Here is a 23,757-nt window from a genome sequence, read left to right as displayed (position 1 = left end):
TTAGAGGGATAGGGGAATAGAAGTATGAGGTTCAAGCTTTCTTTTCTTGTTTTTCAAAAGGGATCCATATTTCAGTATATTTAGTGCCCTCAGTTGTTGTCTTTCACATGAAGATATCCTAAATTGAATCATACACTTTGTGCACTTCATGGGAAGGGTGTTTATTCCTAAATGGCACAATCTGAGTCTTCCTCGCTATTCCTCCACTCCATCTATGGTGCAGCTGCAGAGCCCTCTAGCAGGTGACTGAAGGAATTACAGTTTAAATGTGTAAAAGGAAGTGTGTGTGTGGGTGTGTGTGTCTGCTGTAAATATAGTCTAAGTATATGGACAGTGACACAATTTCTGGTTGGCTCTATATCCTTCTCCTGCCAAATGCTTGAAGTTAAGTAAGTGTGCACACACTAGTGCAGTTCTGTGTGTGTTGACTGTGCACACTAGTGCAGTTCTGTGTGTGGTGACTGTGTGCACACACCAGTGCAGTTCTGTGTGTGGTGACTGTGTGCACACACCAGTGCAGTTCTGTGTGTGGTGACTGTGTGCACACACTAGTGCAGTACTGTGTGTGGTGACTGTGTGCACACTAGTGCAGTTCTGTGTGTGGTGACTGTGTGCACACACTAGTGCAGTTCTGTGTGTGGTGAATGTGTGCACACACTAGTGCAGTTCTGTGTGTGGTGACTGTGTGCACACTAGTGCAGTTCTGTGTGTGGTGACTGTGTGCACACACTAGTGCAGTTCTGTGTGTGGTGACTGTGTGCACACTAGTGCAGTTCTGTGTGTGGTGACTGTGTGCACACACTAGTGCAGTTCTGTGTGTGGTGACTGTGTGCACACTGTATTACAGCAACGGGGCGGGGCCAAACGTTAATTAATTTTATCGCGGGTTGTGACTTCGAACTCGAGGCTTTGCTGTGCCATTAACACAGAACAGGATTAGGGTGGCGACCTTTGCCGGGGTTACCCAGGTGCAAGATGTCAACGCGACCGTAATTGGGCGAGAGTGGCCGGCAGCCAGATACCAGCACGGGCCCCGCCAGCCAATCAGCAATTACACGCAGCAGCAGCCCTCCGCCTCATCCGGCCTCCTCTGCGCTGGAGCTCCGCACGCACTCAGAGGGCAAGTGAGGCTCGGCTCCGTTACGCTCGGATGAGAAGCCCCAGAGACGGACGCGGTCAGGCCGGGAACGCATCGACATAACGTCCTGCGGCTCGGCAGAAAAAAAAAAAAGCTGGGCTATTTTCTTTCTTTTTTGACATACTGTAAGTGTCTTGGATGACGAAAACCATGTTGCAGTGAAAATATTTTCAAAAATATTATTATTTTATTTTTTATTGACTTTCCTTTTTTGTGTATGTTTTAGCGTAGCAGAATGTATATCGTTCATGAGATATAGGCCAGAGACTCATGTCCCTTACAGGGGACAACAAGGAACTGCCTGGTCTGAACCGGATAAACTGGTAGAGACAGTTCCACACGAAAGCTTCTGAAACGGGTAATTGTGATTTTAATGACCAACAAAGCAGGAAGTAAATAGGCTCATCTCTGTGGATGCTGTGAATATGTCAGCCTTTCCACATGTACATGTATGCTGTTTATAATGTTTTTTTTTGCTGATGAATAATTGTGTGCATACACTTACCAGACCAAAAGCATTACTGAAAATAGTCACTCTCTCTCATGCATATAGTGCGTACACACCTGTGCATGTGCACATACTGTAACTACACCAGTGTCCCTTATTATGCTATACTGCACTGTCCCTTATTATGTTGTACTGCATTACATTACATTACAGGCATTTAGCAGACGCTCTTATCCAGAGCGACGTACAACAAGTGCATCAGTTCAAAGTTCAAATCACTGTTCTCCGTGTTACCTTTCCTGCTGGAAGGAGCAAGCGCAGCATTTGCTTTAAATGGTAAAACAGCTAGAATGGATCATGCCTATATTCATTACTGTGGAATAGCAAGGGTAATAAATTTTGCAAATAGAAGCTGCTAACATCAGCCCTCGGTGCAAATGACATTTGAGAAGGGTCATCACATCATTACGAGAAAGTTAGCTTCTCTGTAGCTAAATGTCATTCCTGAGGGCGAAATATTCTTTGCGGAAAATTACAACTACCTTCGAAAGTCTGATAATAAACCTTCGAAATGGACACTGGGGAATTGTCGCATTGGCCTTGGCTGCAAGCCATAGATGTGAAATCTAATTTTACAAGTGACCTCCGGAATGAAAAAGGTACTTTCTCTCTAAAGCTTATTACTCTTCTTTAGCCATGCCAATAGCAACTAGGAAGGTATAAGCCATGGATAGAATATCTCACCAGGACTTAGTTTACATTATTAAATTTGCATTATTTAAGACTTAGGCATGATACAATGCTAAATCAACTCTGGACTACAGATAAAAAGCAGAACCTGTCTATCTTTTTGTGTTTTCATTTATTTTTCTTCTTTAAAAAAAAAAAAAATAGATTTGGAATTAATCAGATGTGAGAGCTGAAATGCGACTGGATGAGTGAAGCCCCAACCCCGCTATGGCCAGGCCCCAGTTTGGCAAGGTTCAGCCAATCAGATCCTTTTCCCCCCTTAGTTTGAATCTAACGTTCATGGGTTTTGTTCTATCCAAGCCTGATTGCAAGAGTCTGATGGATTATTAAGAGACTGTGTCCGAATGGTGAGCCGCCAACACGTGGTCACCTGCATTCATTAAGCCTAAATAATTAATACAATTATGATTTTAGAGTCTTGGAAAGAGCAAAAAACCAGGAACCAATCTGCCAACCAAGAACCCGGGTTGCCTAGCCCTGACGTGGAACGGCTGTCTATGAACGAAACTGTATTTATTTCGATCCCTCCATTGCAGTTAATGCACGGTAGCTCACGTGTACTGCTCCAGCGGTTTTACTCTATTTGTGCATCCTTAATATGGCTACACATTTCTAAACGTGTCATCAGTCAGTCTCTGCAACATTCACAGCACACGGTTCCATGACCTTGGTGTCCGCTGAGGTCTCTCTCTTGAAAATAGAGCTGTTTGATATTCATCAGTGATAGCTCATGTTTGATAGCCCTTTTCCGAGCTGTGCCTGCCTACGTTAATGTTGGAATTTCCCATATGTATTCCGACGCGTTCCCAAAGCCTATCGGCATATCAAGCAAGCAAAACATCCATCTCCGGCGTGAGAGCAGCTTGATTGCGACCATAAACATCAATCTCACACTCTTTCCCCGTCCCTCTCCTCGTGCTGTGATTCAAAAGGCACCGGTTAATGTGCGAAATCCCCACGCATTAAGTTCCTCCCGAGGGTGAAACTCGGAAAAGGTCCCGTAATAAAACATCGAACTTCATTATGCAGCTTACACTCCCTCCCCCCCTCCTCTGCTCAGAAGGGGGTGTGTCTCCCGAGCCTGTCATCTCCAATCAGCCCTGCGGCTTCACCTTGCTCCATGTGACACCCCAGTTTTTACCAGGAGAATCTGTTTATTTTTGACACACGCGTGGCCTGGAAAAAAAACCGAAGAGAGGATTTATTACCTCACTACCTCCTCAGTACATTCCATGTGTAAAAGACACCTACTAAAGATTCTAGCCCCCTAATAAGGAAACATGGGACAAATTACCTTGGAGATTTATGTATTTAGTTTAGTCTGTGAATCCTGAAATGAAGGATCACATTTTTTTATTCTTAAAATGCGCGTGCGTTTCTCAGCATCGATTTTCAGTGCCTATCATTACTTTCAGCACATTTTCAGGAAACTCATCACGTAGCCTGAATGTCCATCATTTCCCAATGTAGAAAATAAATGGGCCTTCCCTAGGGGCACGTCCACCAAAGCTCGAGTCCGCTGCGCAACGATGCTACCCGCGGTCAGCATTCAAGTCATGACTATTCACGTTCTGATTGGCTGCGAGTCCCGCAGGGCAATGTGCCCACTCCGTCGCCCAGGGAACGAGAGCAGCCCAAGCCTTATTGCGCTTCAGCTCGCGGCTTCTAGACCGGCCCCACTGTGGCCTGCCTCTTCTAGGTGCAGAACAAAATTTCCATTTGCGCTCAAAGTCACCGCTCAGCCGGTGAAATGGCGAAGTGAAAACAGGCATCGGCCGGCGGCAGGTCCAGTGGACCCGCTGCGCTACTTTTTTTACGCTCGCGTAAATGGCGGGAGGGCCTCTCACTGTTCCAGCGAGTTTGCAAATACAACCGGGTGTTCTACACTGGGGAAAAAAGCTATAAAAATAGAGGGGATGGACAGAGAATGTGTAACTTTGCCTCAAACATAACAATTTGAATGAAAAACTTTTACTGCATGTAAACGTTATGCAAAAGTCAAGGACTGCAAGCAAACTTTATACCAAAGTCCAAGAGCAGTTACTTTAATCCTGCATGCCCCAATCAGTAGATCAAATTATCATTAATTACTATCACACTTAGAGTTAAGATAATAAAACATTTTACAGCCCGTGTGAACTGATGCAGAAATTATTGAGTTTCAGAAGCTATATTACTTCGAGCTACTGCCTTTTGTGGCTTGAATTTTTCTCCAAATACTCAAGAGCGACAAGATTCATCAATCACAGTACAGTCGCCGTTACTCACAAGCGTTTTCCAAAGTGTCAGCATAAGAGAGTCAACTCCGTGAGTTAACTTTTTTTTTGTCTAGCATATGACCAGGAAAACATCAGTATCAACATTAAAATGATTTCCATATGCACACAATATTGCATAATCATCAGTTACAGAATGAATACTGCAGTTTGTGTGAATCCCGAAGAGGTAGGGTTTTTTTTTGTTTTTTGTTTTTTGAAATAATTGTTTAGAAAATGAATTCAGGGTAGGAAATATTGCTGCTTTCCTTGGGTAGGTGGCACTTATATTTCCATTATTTAATGTACAATTTTGCTGGGGGTTGTAGTTCAGTGTTACAGCATCTCAATTCAAAGAGAGTAAACAGACAGTAACAAATTTCTAGCTGAAAAAATGGACTTTTCTAAGGTAAGCAATACACAAGGAGGTGATAGGATTGGAATGTAATGTCAGATATGAATCATCTTTACATATTCTTTACAAAAACAAGGAATATTAAAATACAAATGTAGTAAAAATTCTGGAGGTAATTTTTCCCCCAGCTACAATAAAATACAGTACAAATAAAATATGATTAATTTATTTAACATGATCAGAAACTTCTCCCGAAAATTTTAATTTAGCATTAAACTGGATTGGTTGCATTGGTGGCATCAGTGGGTTTTGTCTGTACTTGACTTGTGGTGACTCCTGCAATTTGACCTTAATTCTATATTTTGTAAAAAAAATTTAAAAAAATTTAAAAACTAAGATAATCTATTAAAGATGTCAGGTTAATAATGTATGTTCTACTGAACCAGAGCAGGTGTGACACAAACAGTCACAGAAACCGAAAATCACAGATAAAACACCACGAACTGCGATTTCAAAGTCACAGATGAACTTCAGTTCCAGACCAGGTATGTACCAAACACTGTTTTATGTGGCAGTGTTTTTGGTGCAGTAAATAGAATAGAGCTCTGCGGTGGCGGTAGTTCTCTTCGTACGTTTGGCGGAAGCGTACCGGGGGAGCGGTTGTGGGGCTCTCTCTCGTGCCCGCTGGAGGGTGCAGGGGCGGGGCCTACTGACACCGGCGGTAGAAGTGGAAGTGGTAGTCTGTGAACAGCGCCTCCACGTAGTTGGGGTCGGAACTGCAGTTGGCCTGCCCCTAGGAGAGCACACAGCCACACAAACAGATCAGCACAACGGAAGGAGACGGGATGTCCACAGGCCGGCTCTGTCCCCGAAGCGCTTATCCTGGATGGACGTCCCACCGTCTGCTCAGACTGGCTGCAAATGGGGCAGAACAACCTGATCCTAGATCAGTTATTGTGGTAGTCATTGACCCCCCTCTTCACCTCTGCTAAGCCTGATGATTGGCTGACGATGGATTCAGTAAATCATTACAATACATCGTGTAAATCACTCTAAAAAGTTGATTGTGGTAGAGGCGTGGAAGTTTTTGACTCTTTTATTTAGTATGGGTAGAAAGGTGATAATACTGCAGTGTAAGAGTTTAAACTCTAAATCTCTTCTTAAGAATCATGATATCAAATTTTCTTGGTGTTGTTTTGATCCTCCTGCCTGCTTAGGAGTGGCTTGTCACGTCTGGAATTGGTGGGCACATTCCGCAAAGCCAAACCGGCGATATTAAATTAATCCCCGTTACTGCTGTTTAATCGAAGCAGGGAATATCTGACAGGCCTTAAATGAGATCCCTTGACGTACAGATTGGAAGGCGGAAAATGGTTGTGACAGGAATGAATCACCGCTGTGCCGTGAAACGATTGGGTGCGGGAGCGCGAGCATGTGACTGCACAAATCTCTGAGCGTTCCCCCGTCCCGTCAGAACAGTCGGTTGTGCTACGCCGGTTTCATGGAACCAAAACAGATGGGGCTCAGCGATTCGGCACATCCAGGGCCAATAACATCGCCTCTCGCATTGCCCCAGGACACAGATAAAAACATCTGATTTGGATTTAAAATGCATTTTTTTTTTAAAATTCTGGCCTTAGCTTAGGCTGGGACACAGATAATGTTTTTGACCACATCCCAAATTTTGAGATGAGAAACAGTTCACTGGTTTGATAGATGTGGTCAGAGCTGCTATTTGCCCACACAGGGACCCGGTATTTATCCTAATTTGCAGCGTGTGGAGGGATCTGAAGATCAGGCTCGCTTAACCAGGAAAGTCAACAGAGAATTCAATTACTTTTTTGCATAGATGACCAGCAGAGCAAAGTAGGCTGTGGGAACACAAGGGAATGAGCAGCCAGTGAAGTATGACAGGCATCAATATGGAGAGAGCCAGTTTTGAGAAAATTTGATCAGGACACCCCTACGCATTCACAAGACCAGGAGACCTTCAATATTCACAGTGAGACTGGATCTGGGTTTAAGCATATTGGGGGCACTGGATTTGTCTCCTGTCCACTCCCATGCCTGGGGGGTATTTCACAAAGCAGGATTACTGAGTAAGCTGGATAACTTCTCTGAGTAAAACCCAGAAACTTCCCAAATCTGGAACATGGACTGAAGTATAAAGAGCTGTTCTCGGTTTTATTCAGCGCAGTTATCCAGCTAACTCAGTATTTTTGCCATTAGAAGGATGCAGGGTGGCACAGCGGCTGAGCATCACCACTGTTAAGTGAGACAGACAGCGAGATGTCAGGGTCATATGCGATGTCAGGGTCATATGTCTGCTTGGGAAGCCACGTGCTCTTACCGCTACAGCGACACGGAAGTGGTAGGAGCTGCGGTACAGCTGGGCTACCGGCAGAGTCCACTCATGCATGTGGCCCTGGGAAAGGATAGAGACAATCACTGATGCAGCAAAACCATGGTGGACCGGCCAGATTTTATAGCCTGTAATTCATTCCTCCTGCTGCAAGATGGCGATATAGCCTCCTCTACATGTTTCAAAATCATTAACAATAATCCTTTTGTCATACCCAAATGATATTGATGAGTCAATTTACCCAGTAGCCCCTGAAAAGAAAGTTCATTGGAATGTTTTTTTTCTTCAAAATTCCAAGTCGGTGTTCTAGAACTACTGTTGCTTTCAGTTATCAGAAATGATTGTGACATCAGCATTAGAATGTTCAGTTAAGAACATTCTCATCACATATTTGTGACCTTACACCTTAAGATCACAAATGTGATTATAATGTTCTTAGCTGTTTGTGCCCATGGTGAAGGCTAGCTTATCTGCTTGGCAGTGTAGCATAATAGTCAAGGGACTGGACGTGTAGCCCTAAAAGGCAGTGTGTTTAACCAGCTGTGGTCCTGCTACTGTACGACTGTGCCAGATACTTCACCTGAATTACTTCAGTAAATATCAAGCGATATAGATGGATTGTGTACCTGTGTGTTGCTCATGGTGTTGCTGAACTCCTCCTGGGAGAAGTCTGTCACCGCAGAGCAGGCCAAAGTGTCGTCAATGTGGCACAGGTGAACCACCAGCAGCTCAGTGGTGCTGTGAGGAGAGACACCTAGTGGTCACCAAGGGAACTGCAAGAAAACATCTGGTATCTGGACTTCAGTAAAAACCACTCTATTTTTTATTTGGTAAATAAAATATTTATCCAATTGGTATTTTGTTACTGGGTGATTAGGTTATTGTACACTAGCCAGGCTGCAGTACTTACTTACATGCATTAAGCACAAAATACATTTTAAACAACAATGCAACATTTCCAGGATTTGGAAAGATATAGATAATTAGTTTCTCCTGTTTTTCTTCAGCACACTTTAATTATTGGTTTTCTGTCTTTTTAAATTCCCCCTGGATAATTTATTCTGTACAGTGGTGTGGTACCACACACTTTCAATACTTCACTATAACAAATAAAAATGATGATGAATTGATTTCCTGACGAGTAACTTATTTATTTATTTTTTTTGCATTGTTTAACAAAGATGCCCTTGAGATGCTTTGCTACTCACTTCATCTGCAGAGTGACAGGCACGTTGGTGGGAAGATATGTGCTGATGGGGACAACGTAGCTGTAGTTCCCATTCCTTCAGGGCAAAAATGACAAGGAGGTGAAAGAACAGCCAAGCAAATCCAATCAGTTCCTGGTTCATTACAGTAAAATATTGCATTCGCTGTCTGCCAAACCACTGACCACACTTTGTGCTGCCGCCTTGTGGTTATTTGATGCAACAACCAGGCATAAGCTTAAAATGTTTTGCAAAATACAGTATCTGTTTTATATATTTTTTTAAATACACAGACCTTATCTGTTGTTTTCTTATATTAACATGTGTTTACAGCTTTATACTAGTTGCTAACAGGGCAAATGTGTCCCCTGGTAGCTGATTTAACGTGGGTCAGTTGTGAGACTTGATCTGATCAAAGTCCTTGAAGGGAACTGATCACCTGAGGGCCACAGTTTAATCGGTGAAACAAAGAGAGCGATGCCATACCCACAGTTTCCTTCCACACAGTACTGCTGGTCAATCTTCTGCTGATTTTCCCTGATGGAAATAGTCTGCATTGTGGTATTTGTCCCTGGTTATGAAACAAAAAGCAAATTAAAAACAGACACAATGAAATTTAGAGTTTTTTTTTAAAAACTCCAAATATGTAATGCTGATCAACGAATCAAGACTTACAGTCTATAGCGCCTTTCAGTATTTCATGAAGGTGTTCTTTTCTTTCCTCTGGAGAAACCGGAAGAATCAATTATATTATATATATTATAAATGATCATTTATAAAAGGTTTAAAAGATTTACATTCCTCAAATCAAAAAATCATCTGTTGAGGGAAAACACACTGTCAAAAAGTGATGTTTTATTTTATATTTTAATTTTTTTTAAAGCAGGAAACCGGATGATCGGACAATCTGCCTGGGCGTGCGGACTCACCTTGGAGGGGGCTATCGGTAGGGAGGGGCTGCGTAGGCGTGTTTGTGGGGGCACTGTGGTCTCCAGGGTTACTGGGACAGCAGTACACCTCCACACAGTCCAGCAGGGTGCAGTAGTCCACATCAGGGGGCCTATGACCCGGAGTCACTGTAGAGGGCGCTGTAGGGAGAACACGGTCACACGCTACACCAGTGACCTTCATTCCTGGTCCCGACGGGCTGCAGAATCTGCTGGATTTTGTTCTCGCCTCAAATATCAGCTGCCAATTCAGAACCAGGAAACCAGGTGTGTAATGGACTGCGGCCCGTCAGAACCAGGAACGAAAATCGCTGCATTGCACCCACACACTCCATATTACCCCCACATTACAGCCAGCACTGGGACGTCCCGGGTAATCAAACAGTGAACACCTCTCCTTCCCAGCAGGTTAGCCTCCCACTCATTTTACACCCTGCACAGTGGCAGAACGTCACCGTCTGGCAGAGGTGAAAAATCCAGGTTCAGAAAGTAAAAGTCCTCTCCAGCATTTTGTTCCAATCTTGCTGTCATGCGTCCAACCAGAGGTGTCCCAGAGCCATTAGCATTTCCCTCTTTGCAAATTCATTACATGTCACATGAGCTTGAAATCCTGGGTAAGGGGGTCGGATTAATATCATTGGATCATATTTTTAGCCCAGAGCTCAAGCAAGCACACAAACATGGTGCCTGGTAAAACAAATGAATCTGACAGAGGCCCTCCAGCCCCCGATGTATGAAGCAGACCAGTGAGCCAGAAACTTACCTGAGGAGGTGGTGAACAGGGGAGAGGAAGTGCTGCTGTAAAAACCAAGGTGAAAAATGATTTTTTAAAATCATTAACGGTTGAAGGTGTGAGGTCACAAATATGTGTGATCAGAATGTTCTTAACTGAACATTCTAACGCTGATGTCACAATCACTACTGGTCTAATTGAAAGCAGTGGAGTTCTAGAACACTGACTTAGAATGTTGAAAGAGCATTCCAAAAAAAAAAAAACCTTCTCTTCAAGGGGTTAAAAAATCACAAACTCTCTTGTATTCTGTGTGTATCATAATCCACCAGTATTTAGTAAAATTCCATGAGGTATTTTGGAGAATTATCATAAATGATCATCGTTTTACTTTAACTGGCACTTGTTAATTGTTTAGGCCAATTTATTATTTTAAATTTGTACTTTTACATGCTATAACTAAATGAATACATCCACATGCATTGACTTTAGCACAGAAACACTTAACATGGTATTTAAATGAGTCAGTAGGGAGTGCAGGCTTATTTTTAAGGGACTTGGAGCGCGCTCAAACGGTTGCTAGTTCTGAAGGATGCTGGGTAGTGATAACCCCCTACCTGTCTTCAGGCAACACTGGCACGTCCTCGCGTATGGTTAACATGTAGAGAGCTGAGATAGAGATGACACTACAATAACAGGAAGGCATGATTTAGTGTCCCAAGCACAGCACTAATAAAGCGCACAACAGTATAAAGGATCTTTTCATATGAGGATGCAAAAGCATATAACAATATAAAGGGTCTTTTCATGTGAGGATGGATAAGGCACCACAAATTTTCAACAGTACTAAGCTATTGAACAATATACTTTTACACAGAAGTGTACATCCTTTTCAAACAGCCCATCTGTGGAACTTTGTATCACTGGAATTTTTTTAATTCATTCATTTTTTAAAATCTTCTGAACAATTTGAATGGGGATATAACTACTATTTTGGTATGAACTAATTACACATAACTATCTGGCCAGATTTTCTTCAGGTGAAATGAAGTGAAGACGGGCTTACCAAAATGCCATTGTAGCCACGAGGGTGATAATGGTAGCTTGGAAGATTTTGTGTTGTAAACAGTGACTGTATTTCTCTGATAGGTACTCCTACATCGGAAAAAAAAGATTTGAGAATTGTCGTAATTCTTTAAGATTAGGGAAATGTTGCCTGCAGCATATTGATGAGCATGATCCTAAGTGAGCTTCTCACTTTAGCAGACTGCAGTTGGGTTCGTTTCTCTGGAGGAGAGGTATTGTTGTTTCCACTGACTTTTCTGAAAACAAAGAAAAAGATACAAGCTCATGGTTATTATACTCCTCAGTTGGACCCCCCCCCCCCCCCCCAGCATATTCTGCCTTCTGGGCAGAGGACACAATTCTACTTTTCATGTTTTAGATGGTGGTCAGCAAAAGATATATGAATATATGACTTTGTGTATAAATAAGTACTCCAGTGATATGCAGCCCTTTACATTGATATACAGTACATTGGTATACTATCCGGTGTCCTCAGGGAATCAATGGTGCTGGAAAAAGTAGAAAATTCCAAATAGTTGAACGTGCCACAAAGATAATGCAGGAGACATATCATGCACCAAAAAAAAAAAAAACTCAGTCCAGATTCCAGGAAGTAGATCATTCTGTAACAGTAGAATACCAGATAGTAGAAGTTCTACTGTATGTGTATTCTCGCTGAGTGTCACAGAATGATTTATGACTTTGGAAAAGGCCTACAGCATTGGCTGAACTCCAGTTGAACTTTAAAGATTTCCCAGGGGTTGTACTTGAGCAAGGTGAACTCTTTGTGATAACAAGCCTACGTCAGAAAGGTCTTGCACAACACAAATGAGACCTAGAGCCTTTCCCTGTGTCTGCATCGCTACAGACAGGTATTCTTCAACAGTAAGGCTACCCTTATAACATTTCGTACAAAGGACAGTTATATGCGCTGAGGCTTTTGTTCAAAGATGAATTCATATTATAACCCTGTGGAAACTGTGTTTGATTTCAATTTGAAATGCATGTAAACTCAGTCATTGAGCGAATCTCAAATAAAACCTCCCAGCAGTGCTTCCCTGCAGCGCCCCCAGGTGGCCGGGGGAGTACCTGCGCACGTTGTTGCTGGAGCGCAGGCTGCCCGTTTTCTTCAGCTTGGCCAGCCGTGTGTTCCACACCTCCAGCTCCTGGATGCGGGTCTCCAGGTTGTCCGTGAGCTTGCACAGCTGTTTCACCGCTCCCACATTCTCCATGAAGATCTGCTCCTGGGAAGCGACAGTGCAGAGGGGTTAATGCAGGTCACCAGCAGGGCTGGGGAGTAGTTTAACTACATGTAGTTTAACTAGTGGTTTAATTACATTTTGCAGCAGTTCAATGGTTGTTCAACTACATTAAAATCTGGGTAGTAGTTGCAGTAGTTAATTACTTTTTTGTCAATTTGAGGTGTAGTTAACTACAGGAATCATTCACAAATTAGGCATAGATCACACAAAATATTTGACATTAGGAATAATTTTTATTGTAGCCAAAATATCTGGTCACATAATTATATTGCTAATTAAATAATTAACTATTTAATTAGCCATAACTTATGAGGAGTCATTTAGTCCCTATATTACGGGAGATGTAGATACATGAGAAAGAGACAATACTGGAAAAAGAAGCAAGAAATCAAGACAATACTTTGTCCACCATGAGGAAGTTATCGATCGTCTCTCCATCCACACACGTGATGTACCCGGCCTCCCGAACAGCAGAGGGCAGCAGCTCCTTCACCTCCTGAGCAATCACACCTGAGACAAAAGCAACAAGCAAGTTTTTCTGCTGAGTGTACACCAGGGTTGTCCGATCTCAGGGCCGGTGTGGGTGCAGGTTTTTGTTTTTAGCCCAGCACTAAGACACAAAATTCAACAGATTAACTAATCTGGAGTGTAGCACAGTGGGTAAGGAACTGGGCTTGTAACCGAAAGGTCGCAGGTTCGATTCCCGGGTAGGACACTGCCGTTGTACCTTTGAGCAAGGTACTTAACCGAAATTGCTTCAGTATATATCCAGCTGTATAAATGGATACAATGTAAAAATGCTATATAAAAGTTGTGTAAGTCGCTCTGGATAAGAGCGTCTGCTAAATGCCTGTAATGTAAATGTAATGTAATCATGGTCTTCCACTAAGACCTTAGTAAGTAGAATCAGGTGTCTTATTGCTGGGCTAAAACAAAAACCTGCATCCACATCCTCCATTTTCGGATAAGGCAGCACAACAGTATGAACTGAACAGGAACTTCTCGAGACAAGGACATTCATTATTGAAATTTTCTGACGTGGTGTCTGAGTGCCAAGGTGTCATCACCAGTGGTGAATGAGCACGGTACCTGTTTCATGGACCTGATCAATCCCCATTTTGGTGGCAAACTCTGGCTTGTAGTCATACTCCACGATTCTCATCTGTGCTATTCTCTTAAGCTGGTCCGTTGGGTTCACCTGAACGATGAGACGAAGTGGTAAGACATTTTGGGGGGCAATTTTATTTTTTTAATGATTATTAGTGTGTAAGTGCAGCAAACAAAGATCCATGAGATCCCATAAGCAAACAAATGGCATGAATCAGACTTCTGTATCAGTGCATTCCCAGAGGTTCTTTGTTTAACCAGCTGAAACAGAAGAGTTTTCCCAGACAGAGATTCAGAGGGACAGAACCAGTCCCACGGTACCTCCTGGATGTTTTGCTTGGCTCGTCTGTCTGACGGGTGCATGACGGTGCCCATGATTTTGGCGTTGCCGCACACCACCAAGGCCTCATCCGGTGCGCTGGTGTTAATGCCCACTCTCCCATGATGCACCACTGTGTCGGCAGCCTGCCCACGCTGCCACTGCACATCGCTGTCACTTTCAAACTGGGCCGGGTTCGATGCCTGTGTGCGGAGAACATACCTACGCATTGATCTCCAGGACAATAAAAAATCACTCCAGGTAATTTCACTATCCTTTGGCAAGCGATTACAGTTTATTGTTAGATTATGTCATTTCTGTGATTGTCAATAATCAACAATGAAATAGGCCACTGGTTATTGCTAGTTAGGGTTACCAGGATTTGTAGACACAAGAACATATGGGTATTGCAGATTATGATTGGAATTACGGTTTATTGGATGCCCACTGTTTTCTTTTATTCTTGAAGTTAATCTTTCAAAGAAGAGGTGAAGAAGAAGGGATTAGAATTTGCAGTAAATCTGGAAAACACTATGTGGCCCATTATACTGTAAAAATGAACAGCACAGTAAGCACACTGCGCTCTTGCAAAGTCCCCACAGTGACAGGAGGACAGAACATTGTGTTTTATCTGTGCGTCCAGTGGGAATGTGCAGAGTCACCTACCCGCACGATGATCCTCTCAGACACGTGCGCCACCAGCAGATAACTCTCCTCTTTCACAGAGGCATAGAGCGCCACCACCAGCAAGAAGTACCTGCCAACACCAGGTAATCACAGCTTTACTCAACACCAACGTTCAGTTTTACCCAACACCACGGTAATCACAGCTTTACTCAACACCAACTCTCAAAGTTTTACTCAACACCAACTATCAGAGTTTTACTGAACTCCAACGCTCAGTTTTACTTAACACCACGGTAATCACAGCTTTACTCAACACCAACTCTTAGAGTTTTACTCAACACCATATCACTCAGACTATTACGTCAACACCACCACTCAATGCATTTCCTCTTACTAGTGGTTGGAGATTTTACGATGTTCTCCAAACGATTACCTGCTGATTCTTTTTCTTTTTTTTTGTGAGCATAAAGCCCACAGAGTCCATTTTACAGCAACAGACCTGTTTAAAGGCGTCAAAGATCATTTTCTCCAGCACCCTGTGTTTTTGTGCTGTATCTCTGCGTTGTCATGGTAACAGGTGCTCACCTTTGATCTGGGTTGGGTTTGCCCTTTTTCCTCATATTGTTGGCCGTGGTCTCGCCAAAGTGGAGGCGGCCCAGGGTCACCTTGGTAACCTTGTCCTCGGGTAGGTCGACCCTGACCAATGACACATCAGCTAAACTCATGCTTACAGCACCAGTCTGACACAGGTCACCGATATTACACTGATTGTCCAAACTGATTGTCAAACGACGACTGAAGACCCACCTCTTCAGGCTGCACCTCTCCCCATCCCTCCCTTCCCCCCTGTAAATGACTAAACTTAGGGTTGTAACTAGGCAGCTGTTTCATAGGTGACTTAGTTGATGCGCCTGTCTTAACGACTAATTGTATTTTTATTTATTTTTATTTTTCCATAGATTGCGTTGTTGCCGTTCTCGTTGTTAGTGTTAATCAGTTTAACCATCGGGGTCCAAGTTGAACTATGCGGTTGTTCCCTGTACTTGGACCAGTACTTCTCTCTAGGGTTTTCGTCATACTTGTTCCTGGTTATGGTTATACACTTTGTTGTACGTCGCTCTGGATAAGAGCGTCTGCCAAATGCCTGTAATGTAATGTAATGTAATATGTCCATAGGGGTCTAAATACAAGTTGTCAATACCCATATGAATATTATAAGGATCTAACCGACAACAAATGATGCTAACCTGACTGGCTGGAAGGACCTCTTTCTTCGATCAGGCTGGGACTGTTCAATGGTGATGAGGTGGTTCTGGGCCTCCAGCTACACAGACAGGAAGCAGATGTACGGACAGGAAGTAAATGAGAAGCAGTAGCATACAGTACTGCATGGTAGCTAATACTCATTGGATGTGCTACTGTGCAACCACTTAGGCTAAAGAAACCAGGTGAGGTGAGTTAACTGTTCAATCAACTAATTAACTGCTTTAATTGATCATGTAATTGCTCAACCAGCAAAAACCAGTCTCTGAAGGACCAAAGTTGGCCACCCCTGATTTAGATCTATGCTATACTAGCAGACCCATCTCAGAAGGGTTTTTAAATCTGTAAGTATATGGTTGCAGTGGCCTACAAAATATCTATACCTTGACGCCGAAGACCTTCACATGGAAGCTGTTGATGGGCTGGGGCCCAGACGGTGTCCTGACGCACTTAGGGCTCGTTGCTATCCCAACGTGAACTGTGACCTGGAAGTGGTTCTTCTTCTGACACACAAAGGCCTCGTCGGTGGAGGAGTAGCTGAAGCCCTTGTCTGTGTCCACATGATAAGCTGGGGCTGATCTGGATGGTACCATAGAGACCGTTAGCGTAGATTATCTACATGCTACGCTAACCGTGTGGTAATCCCCATATTCATAACTCAGTCCATGCTATTGTAAAAGGTGAACGTATTCCTAATTTGCAGGAACATTAATATTTATGAGTGGTCCTGGGTAAAGACAGAGCACCCACAGCTAGCTCAGCAACAGAAACTGTACTGGCACCGTCTGTTACTAGCTAAAACATCCTAGAATCAGGAATTGGGTGGTACGCTGGAAAATAATTTAATGGAGTTACCCCTCGGGTGTGTGTAGAACATCTCTGTTTTCAGAACGCTACTGAGAATGTCCCTGGGTCAATGGTCGAGCGATACAAAAACTGGTCAGCTGTGAGCCCCTGTCCATTATTGTTCAGCAACAGTATGAAGAGTGAGCTGGCCTTTCTCTGATGATATAGAGGCAACTCAAAATAAATATGAGTTGGGCCTGGGCTGTTGGGCTGTAACATCATATGTGCCAGTCCTCCACTAACCAAGGGCCCAAATGGAGTCTCTTTTTCAAGCCATGAGCCATTTCAAGCAGTCATCTCAGATGATCGTTCATTCATCACCAGTTAATTTTTCAAAGAAAAGGTATATGGTACCACCTCTGGGCCCGTATCATAAATAGTCATTTCAGGTTCTGGTTCCTGATCTAATAGCTGTAAATAGCCATTTCAGGTTCTGGTTCCTGATCTAATAGCAGTAAATAGCCATTTCAGGTTCTGGTTCCTGATCTAATAGCAGTAAATAGCCATTTCACGTTCTGGTTCCTGATCTAATAGCAGTAAATATCCATTTCAGTTTCTGGTTCCTGGTCTCATAGCCGTGAATGAATGATGACATCACAGGCACCGCAAGCCGCAGGTGCACAGCGAGCAGGTGGAGGTACTCACAGGCCTTCATGGCCGTCATCGTAGAGCGCGCTCCACCCATCAGGCTGGTACCTGTCCCACGTCAGGGACTGGCACGGCCCCGGCCCGCTACTGCCACTGTGCCCGTCGCTGTCGTACCCGAGGGCATCGCTGCCACAGTCTGCCCCTGCTGAAACAAGGGTTCCCACAGGTCATTTAAGAACATTATTACTTTAATATAATTACATTATATTTTCATAACCCTTGCAAAGCAGACTAACACCTTCAACACTGCAGATAGAGTATGAGAACTTCAAATACTCAACCTGGCTACGTTTAAGCAATTAGGTTGGCCAGTATGTGACTATTTCTCCAAATTTACTTAAAGACACAAGTACAGTTCAAGGGATGTATTGATCCATTGCAAGTCATTCATCCTAAAATGAATGATTTGCCTGGTCCACTGTCTAAGGGTGTCCATTGGAACTGAAAATGGCTATGACCAGCTCATTACACAAGAAGCCTAGCTTAGACACATCTACTTTCAGAAACTGTGGATGCATCTCAAACCTCCACATCCTGAGGTAAAGTGATAAAAAAAATAAAAAAAAACCAACAGAAACTGCTATCATAAATGTCGAAACACAGATTTCTGAATATCTCAGTGTTTTGAATCTATTAAACCTATTATATGCAGCGGAATATTTCCTAAAGTATTTATGTGCCCCATCTTCTCTTAATCGCTCAACCATTATGTCACACTCACACACTCCGCCCCTCTGTGAAGTGTACGGAACTTTATTGCCCTTTTATAGATTCTCTGTCATAAATGTCTGAGGACAAACAAAGGGGTTGAGGGTTGTCCCCTTGCATTCCCAAGGGAAAAACCAGGATTTCAATTGAAAGGCCCTTGGATTGTTTTTAATAAAAGGTAAGCTTGCAGAAGGCCTATAAACGAATTCATTTCAAAATTTGGCAAAGAGAACTTCTCTGTCTACCAAGGTTTAAAGCTGCCAAGTACTGTCCCGAGTAACATAAACCTGAAATACTTGTTGATTAAAAGGGCATCTAAGGCAGCACATACGAACAGTGATTCTTGGCATTCCAGTACCTCCTCCAAGTGATGGCTATAATTGTCTGCAAATACATCTGGTCACTCACCTTGTGCCTTCATCTAGAAGGTACAATAATGTTCTATTTGGGTACCAATAAGTACCTTTCACAAGCAAAAAAGGTAAAAATAAATTATCTATTGCTGGGTTGGGGTAGTTTTAGTGGCAGTTTTATGTACTTAAAGGGTACCACCCCAGTGACAATCGTTTATACCTTAATAGGCCAATTTTCGTACATTTTTGAGTGTAGGCCGTACTCTCCCATGCTAGACTTTGACCTCCTGCTTAGATATATTTAATCCCCATCACACTCTTGAGCTCACTGGCTATCTGGTGCTAAGACAGGGGAAGAGTTTGGGGACAGGGGACGGAGTGTAGCACAGTGGGTAAGGAACTGGGCTTGTAACCGAAAGGTCGCAGGTTCGATTCCCGGGTAGGACACTGCCGTTGTACCCTTGAGCAAGGTACTTAACCGAAAATGCTTCAGTATATATCCAGCTGTATAAATGGATACAATGTAAAATGCTATGTAAAAAGTTGTGTAAGTCGCTCTGGATAAGAGCGTCTGCTAAATGCCTGTAATGTAATGTAATGAGTTTAGGAGGCGCACACTCACTCAGCGGGCCCTTTGTGTGTGCGGGGGTGACCCACGCGTTTGGGTCGGCGACCGCCTCCAAGGATTCGGATCGCTGTCTTTTCCTGGCGCTGGGAAACACAAGTCTGGAGAGAGGCACAATCCAAAAAACAATCACTGATGAAAAACAGAAGAGCTAAACCACCGCAAGTGTTTGTCCCTGATTAAAATGTTCGGCCCTGCTAAAAATGCCATCTTAAACCAGCCTAAACAGGTCAAGCTGGCTGACCAGCTGTTCACCAGCTGACCAGCCTATATAGTCAGCAGGTCCGCCAGTTTGACCACCACCAGCTTACTCTTCCAGCTTCGACCAGCTTTGACTGGCTTTGTCCAGCTAGAGACCAGCTTGAGACCAGCTTTGACCAACTAGGAGTGTCGAAAACAAACACACCTTAATATGTCTGAGCTAGCGGTCGTAGCTGTGCCAGGCCTTACCCTGTGGACGTGGCAGGGAGGCAGGGGTACCCTGGGGACAAACAGCCAGGAGACGCTCGGGGGCAGGAGGGGGCCGTGGGGGCGCTGGCCTTGGTGTGGCCCGCCGTCAGCCCCGTACCTCGGGGGAGGAGGGCGGGATTGTGAACCGGGGGTGCGGGAGGGGCGTTGGTCTGAATGTAGCTGTTGGTCGGGCTCATGTAGCGAAGGTGATGTGGGTGACCGTGACCCGGCAGGGTTAGGGGTGCTGCGGTCTTTACGTAGGGGTCTGTCGGGCCCGTGTGGTGGGGGCGATGGGGGCGTCCCTGCTGTGGGCCTCCAGCCCTGTCCGTGAAGTGACAGGATGAGCCTGTAGGGGGCAGCACAGGAGGGAAAGTCACCTGGTCTACCTGCCCGTCGGACCAAACGAGAGCAAAAACTGCACCTCCGAAGAAATTGAATCACCCGGGTTCATCGTGGCTTCACAGCAATAACAATTAACTTTTGCACCCACCCTATGAACTTCATATCACTGATCAGGGTAGTTGATAGCATCATCCATAAGTCTCATTGGGCTAGGTTTCAGGTTCTGATTAAGCACAACGAATGGGGGTTCTGCACAAGTGGTTTTCAGTCAGTTTTCAATCAAAGGTATGCAAGCATTGTTCTGTATACATACAGTCCAGTGCACTTTCATAAGTACTTGTGCTAATGTAAGTGCTGTACTAACAGCTGAATGCGGTTACCACATTAAGAATGAAGGTTAGTGTAAACAGAGTACACCCCTTCTATGGTAGCAGGATGAATGCAGTTGCATGCTGGGAGCATTACCTGGCTCCAGGGGCGGTGAACAAGTTTCTGAGCCGGAGTCTGGAGGTGACGCAGGTAACATGCTGGAAAAGGGAAACTTCTTATGTGAGTTACAACACTGTTTTACCCCAAGGATGATTCTCCTGTACCTGCTGGACTGTAGGGCTTGTCTTTGCCCCACCAGGTGGAGGGTAAGTTCAAATCAGTCAGGGGTGTCTGCTCAGGGTACCCCTGCATTAGCCACCCCCAATAAACTGGCTGTTGCCCATAGCCATAGGCTAACAGTCTAACCACAGTGAGACCTACAGTACACCCCTCCTTCGGTTAGCACTACCTCTCCTTAGTACTGTGTGGGCTGTTGTGTAGAAAATAGTCACTGGCTTGTAAAAATTGATTTTATTGATTTATTTTTTTTGCTTTGCTTTCAGTGGATACAGAACTAAAGGTGAACAGAGACATGAAACTTCAACTCAGATTATGCTCAGTCTGTTTCTGTTTGACCTCTGAGTCCTGAGGGATGTTGTTAGCCTTTTTCAGTGATCCAGGGCTATATCACTTAGGCAGAAATGACTTGTGTTAGTTATGTGGGGGACAGGTTGTAGTGTTGTAGTGTGGGCAGGTGTTCAAACATTGAGCTGGGCTGGTGCAGTTGAAGCAGTCTGAGAGCTGTTTCTCTAAAGTGGTAAAACATATACGCATGTAAATACCATGAAATAAAAGCTGACTGTCTGAGCTTTCGTCTCATATTCATCTTTCGATCTCAGATCCGAATGCCTTAAGTGCATAGCAAAATTAATGCACGGGTACTTACACAGCACTGTGGTCCATTTCGCTGCTGAGGTACTGTTCCAGCATGCTGATGTCCACCACGGTGCTGTCCATGACCCCACTGACATCCTGGCCTGGGACCCAGAACAAGAAAGACTTTTTTTTGTTGCCTTTATCATATTAAAAATCATTTTCACGGCAGGCTGCTGGTGCAGAGAAACAGCATGGGCGGCTTTAGCCTTGACCTAATTGCACCTTATCTCCTACGCTTGGCTTCGGCCTTGAAGTAATGACAGAGCCTCACTGAGCTCATAATATAGGCTCTATAACCCTTCAGGTATGTGGACACTGAACCAGTGGGCACAGGAGACGGAAGATGAGGGGCTTCTACAAACAGCCAACGCCAACGCTGAATTAAGCCTATAGGCTGATTTACATTCCATGCTCCGGAACATTTAAAAACATTTGTTTCAGCACAAATTCATGGCATGCAGGTATGGGTTGGGTTTGCGTTATTGGTCATCCAGAGGAAGCTTCGGGCCTCTTGGTATTTTGGTGGTATCGTGATACAAAGTGGTCACCAAATGCATCAAATTGGTTAACGCTTTGAAGAATCTCTTAAGACTCAGGGGAACAGTACACTACACTGTCATTTTCCTCCAGGTAAACACGCACCTACTTTGGGGCACAGACAGTGTTTGGTTACTTCCAGTGACGAAAGATTTTTCATCAAAGAATTTCTCACCACAGAAAAACTGTTGCAGAGCCTCATTTTCCCCCAGTACATCCATTGACTGTCTCCCAGTGCCTGAGGGCTCCATTGTGTCTTCTTGCCTGTGAAACAAACCTGTTATGGGCTATGGAATGATAGGTGAGGCCCAGGCTTCACTGGCCTGTAGCCCGACCATTTAAACTCAAAAATGGGTAAAACGGATAACCAGGTATGACACAGACTGAAACGAAAGAACATAAATTATACAACTATTATACCAAACGGGTATGTATCAACTTCATTTAACACTGTCTTGCAACTGTCTACGAAATATTACAAAAGTGAAATATTAAACTGTGGTTCATTTAAGTCAGTCAGGTTGATTTACACTGAGTCAAAGTTTTGTTTGCTTTAACACGTAAGATTTTGTCATTAGCTCATTAGCGCATGTTCAATGTTTCCCTTGGTAAACTAACATAATGGATTGACAGCAGACAGATTTATTGTTCTCAGCAAATAGAAATCTTGGTAGTTGGAGAAGGGAAATGACATTGGATGTCTACATTTAGCAGGTATTGGTGAATTTATTTAAAAGGAGACATATAAGATATTTAACCTTGCAGATGGCCAATTTTCATAAAAACAGGCTTCATAACCCATCTTTCACTCGCCCTATCAACATACCATCGATACCTTCAGGTTGTTATATCTTTATAAGGCCCAGAAATTCACTTTTGTCCCCAGTAGGGACGTCATCATATCTTATGAGTACATTAATCCAACTGGTAAATAAAAATGTCAGAATACTGACAATCAATCCAAATGGCATCCAAACAAACTCTGTCAGGATGCCTATTCTCCTGGGCTGGTATCCAAGACACTGAAATTGGGAAACACTTAAAACTTTCAATTACCAGCTTGGAAAAATGTTTTGGAAATATTTTAAGATAGATTTCTCTCATCACAAAGTCACAAAGTCTTTAGCCTGAGCAGTACATTTTTAAAAACATATTTAATGTAGTGCAGTTATAATAAAAAACTAATATTTTTTTAAACTCATATATGTATACTGTTGTAAAAATCCCATTAATCAATCCCCAGTTTGATTAGGTAAAATCGTTCTCTCCCTCTCCAGCTCAGCTGAGGTGTGCTGAGCGTTCAGCTGCAAAATGGCCGCCGTGCATCACCCAGCTGGGTGCCTGAGGAGTCTCCTCCAGGACCGCAAAGAGCCTCGAGTGTGAGAAAGGTGCTATATAGATGCAATTATTTCTTTTACCTATTTGAAAAACGGTACGATTTTAGTTTTTTTTTCCATAAAACAACTGGATAGTGGCCAACGGGAGAATAAACCTCAGCGAACAACTTAATCGGACGCAAATACAGCAAACACATCTTTGAACCTACAACAGTTTTCATATCAGAGACTTCGTATCAGTCAAAGCAAATTTGACAAGAGAAAAACAAATAATCAGGATGACTAATTTATTAGAAGGCTAATGAGGGGAACAAGTATGACCTGGAATTACAGACAGAGTTTTGAGAAACTTCCATCTGACTCAGCCTCCATTATAACTTACAGAGGATTCAGATGCCTCGGGCCTCGTCTTCACTAAAGTGGAACTGGGCGGGTCTGTCGGAAAATCCCTTGCCGAATTCAGACGGTCAAGGCAAGTGCAGTCCATTCGCAAAAAGGGTGATGGTGATAATCCACGAGGCGCGAATGTCCGGCCAGCCGTTTTTCCATGGAATTCCCGTTTCAGGCTGTGCGATTCCGAAAAGGAGCAATCCCCCAGTTACTCTCCCCTACGGAGAAGACATGTCAGTGGAGAGTGTGTGTGTATTCTGTGTGTGTCTTCCGTGCGTCTCCCTCGGACTTTGGTCTCTCCAGGGTAAAGCCACCCTCCCCCCCACTTACCTCATACAGGTACACCTGCCTGAGAGAGAGAGAGCTGGGGGGGGGGGGGGTAGAGAGGGTAGAGAGGGAGAGAGCCAAGTGTGTGCATGTGTGTGTGTGTGTGTGTGTGTGTA

General features: G+C 43.8%; 1 protein-coding gene across 2 annotated transcripts; it reads right to left on the bottom strand.

The window, feature by feature from the left end:
• Positions 1–4,785: 4,785 nt before the first annotated feature.
• LOC118231392 (myelin regulatory factor-like protein) lies at positions 4,786–23,699 on the bottom strand. Of its 2 annotated transcripts, none has more exons than XM_035425151.1 (26): positions 23,307–23,699; positions 21,763–21,851; positions 21,061–21,151; positions 20,271–20,332; positions 19,464–19,809; positions 19,011–19,114; positions 17,325–17,469; positions 16,217–16,412; positions 15,818–15,894; positions 15,156–15,266; positions 14,610–14,700; positions 13,946–14,146; positions 13,607–13,715; positions 12,918–13,027; positions 12,345–12,499; positions 11,449–11,512; positions 11,257–11,345; positions 10,808–10,876; positions 10,224–10,258; positions 9,443–9,601; positions 9,189–9,236; positions 9,000–9,084; positions 8,517–8,591; positions 7,935–8,046; positions 7,297–7,371; positions 4,786–5,739 (listed from the first exon to the last, which is right to left on the bottom strand). In XM_035425151.1, the coding sequence occupies exons 2-26, from the start codon at positions 21,836–21,838 to the stop codon at positions 5,653–5,655; spliced, it is 2,772 nt and encodes a 923-aa protein (XP_035281042.1). In that variant the 5' UTR covers positions 21,839–21,851; positions 23,307–23,699; the 3' UTR covers positions 4,786–5,652. The 2 variants fall into 2 exon arrangements, with proteins under 2 accessions (XP_035281042.1, XP_035281041.1); XM_035425150.1 differs by having other exon boundaries at positions 4,787–5,739; positions 17,325–17,472.
• Positions 23,700–23,757: the final 58 nt, after the last annotated feature.

The sequence above is a fragment of the Anguilla anguilla genome, chromosome 7, assembly GCF_013347855.1.
Source record: "Anguilla anguilla isolate fAngAng1 chromosome 7, fAngAng1.pri, whole genome shotgun sequence".
Lineage (NCBI taxonomy): Eukaryota > Metazoa > Chordata > Actinopteri > Anguilliformes > Anguillidae > Anguilla > Anguilla anguilla.
The sequence above is the reverse complement of the archived record's forward strand: the minus strand, read 5'-3'. Positions and strand labels throughout refer to the sequence as shown.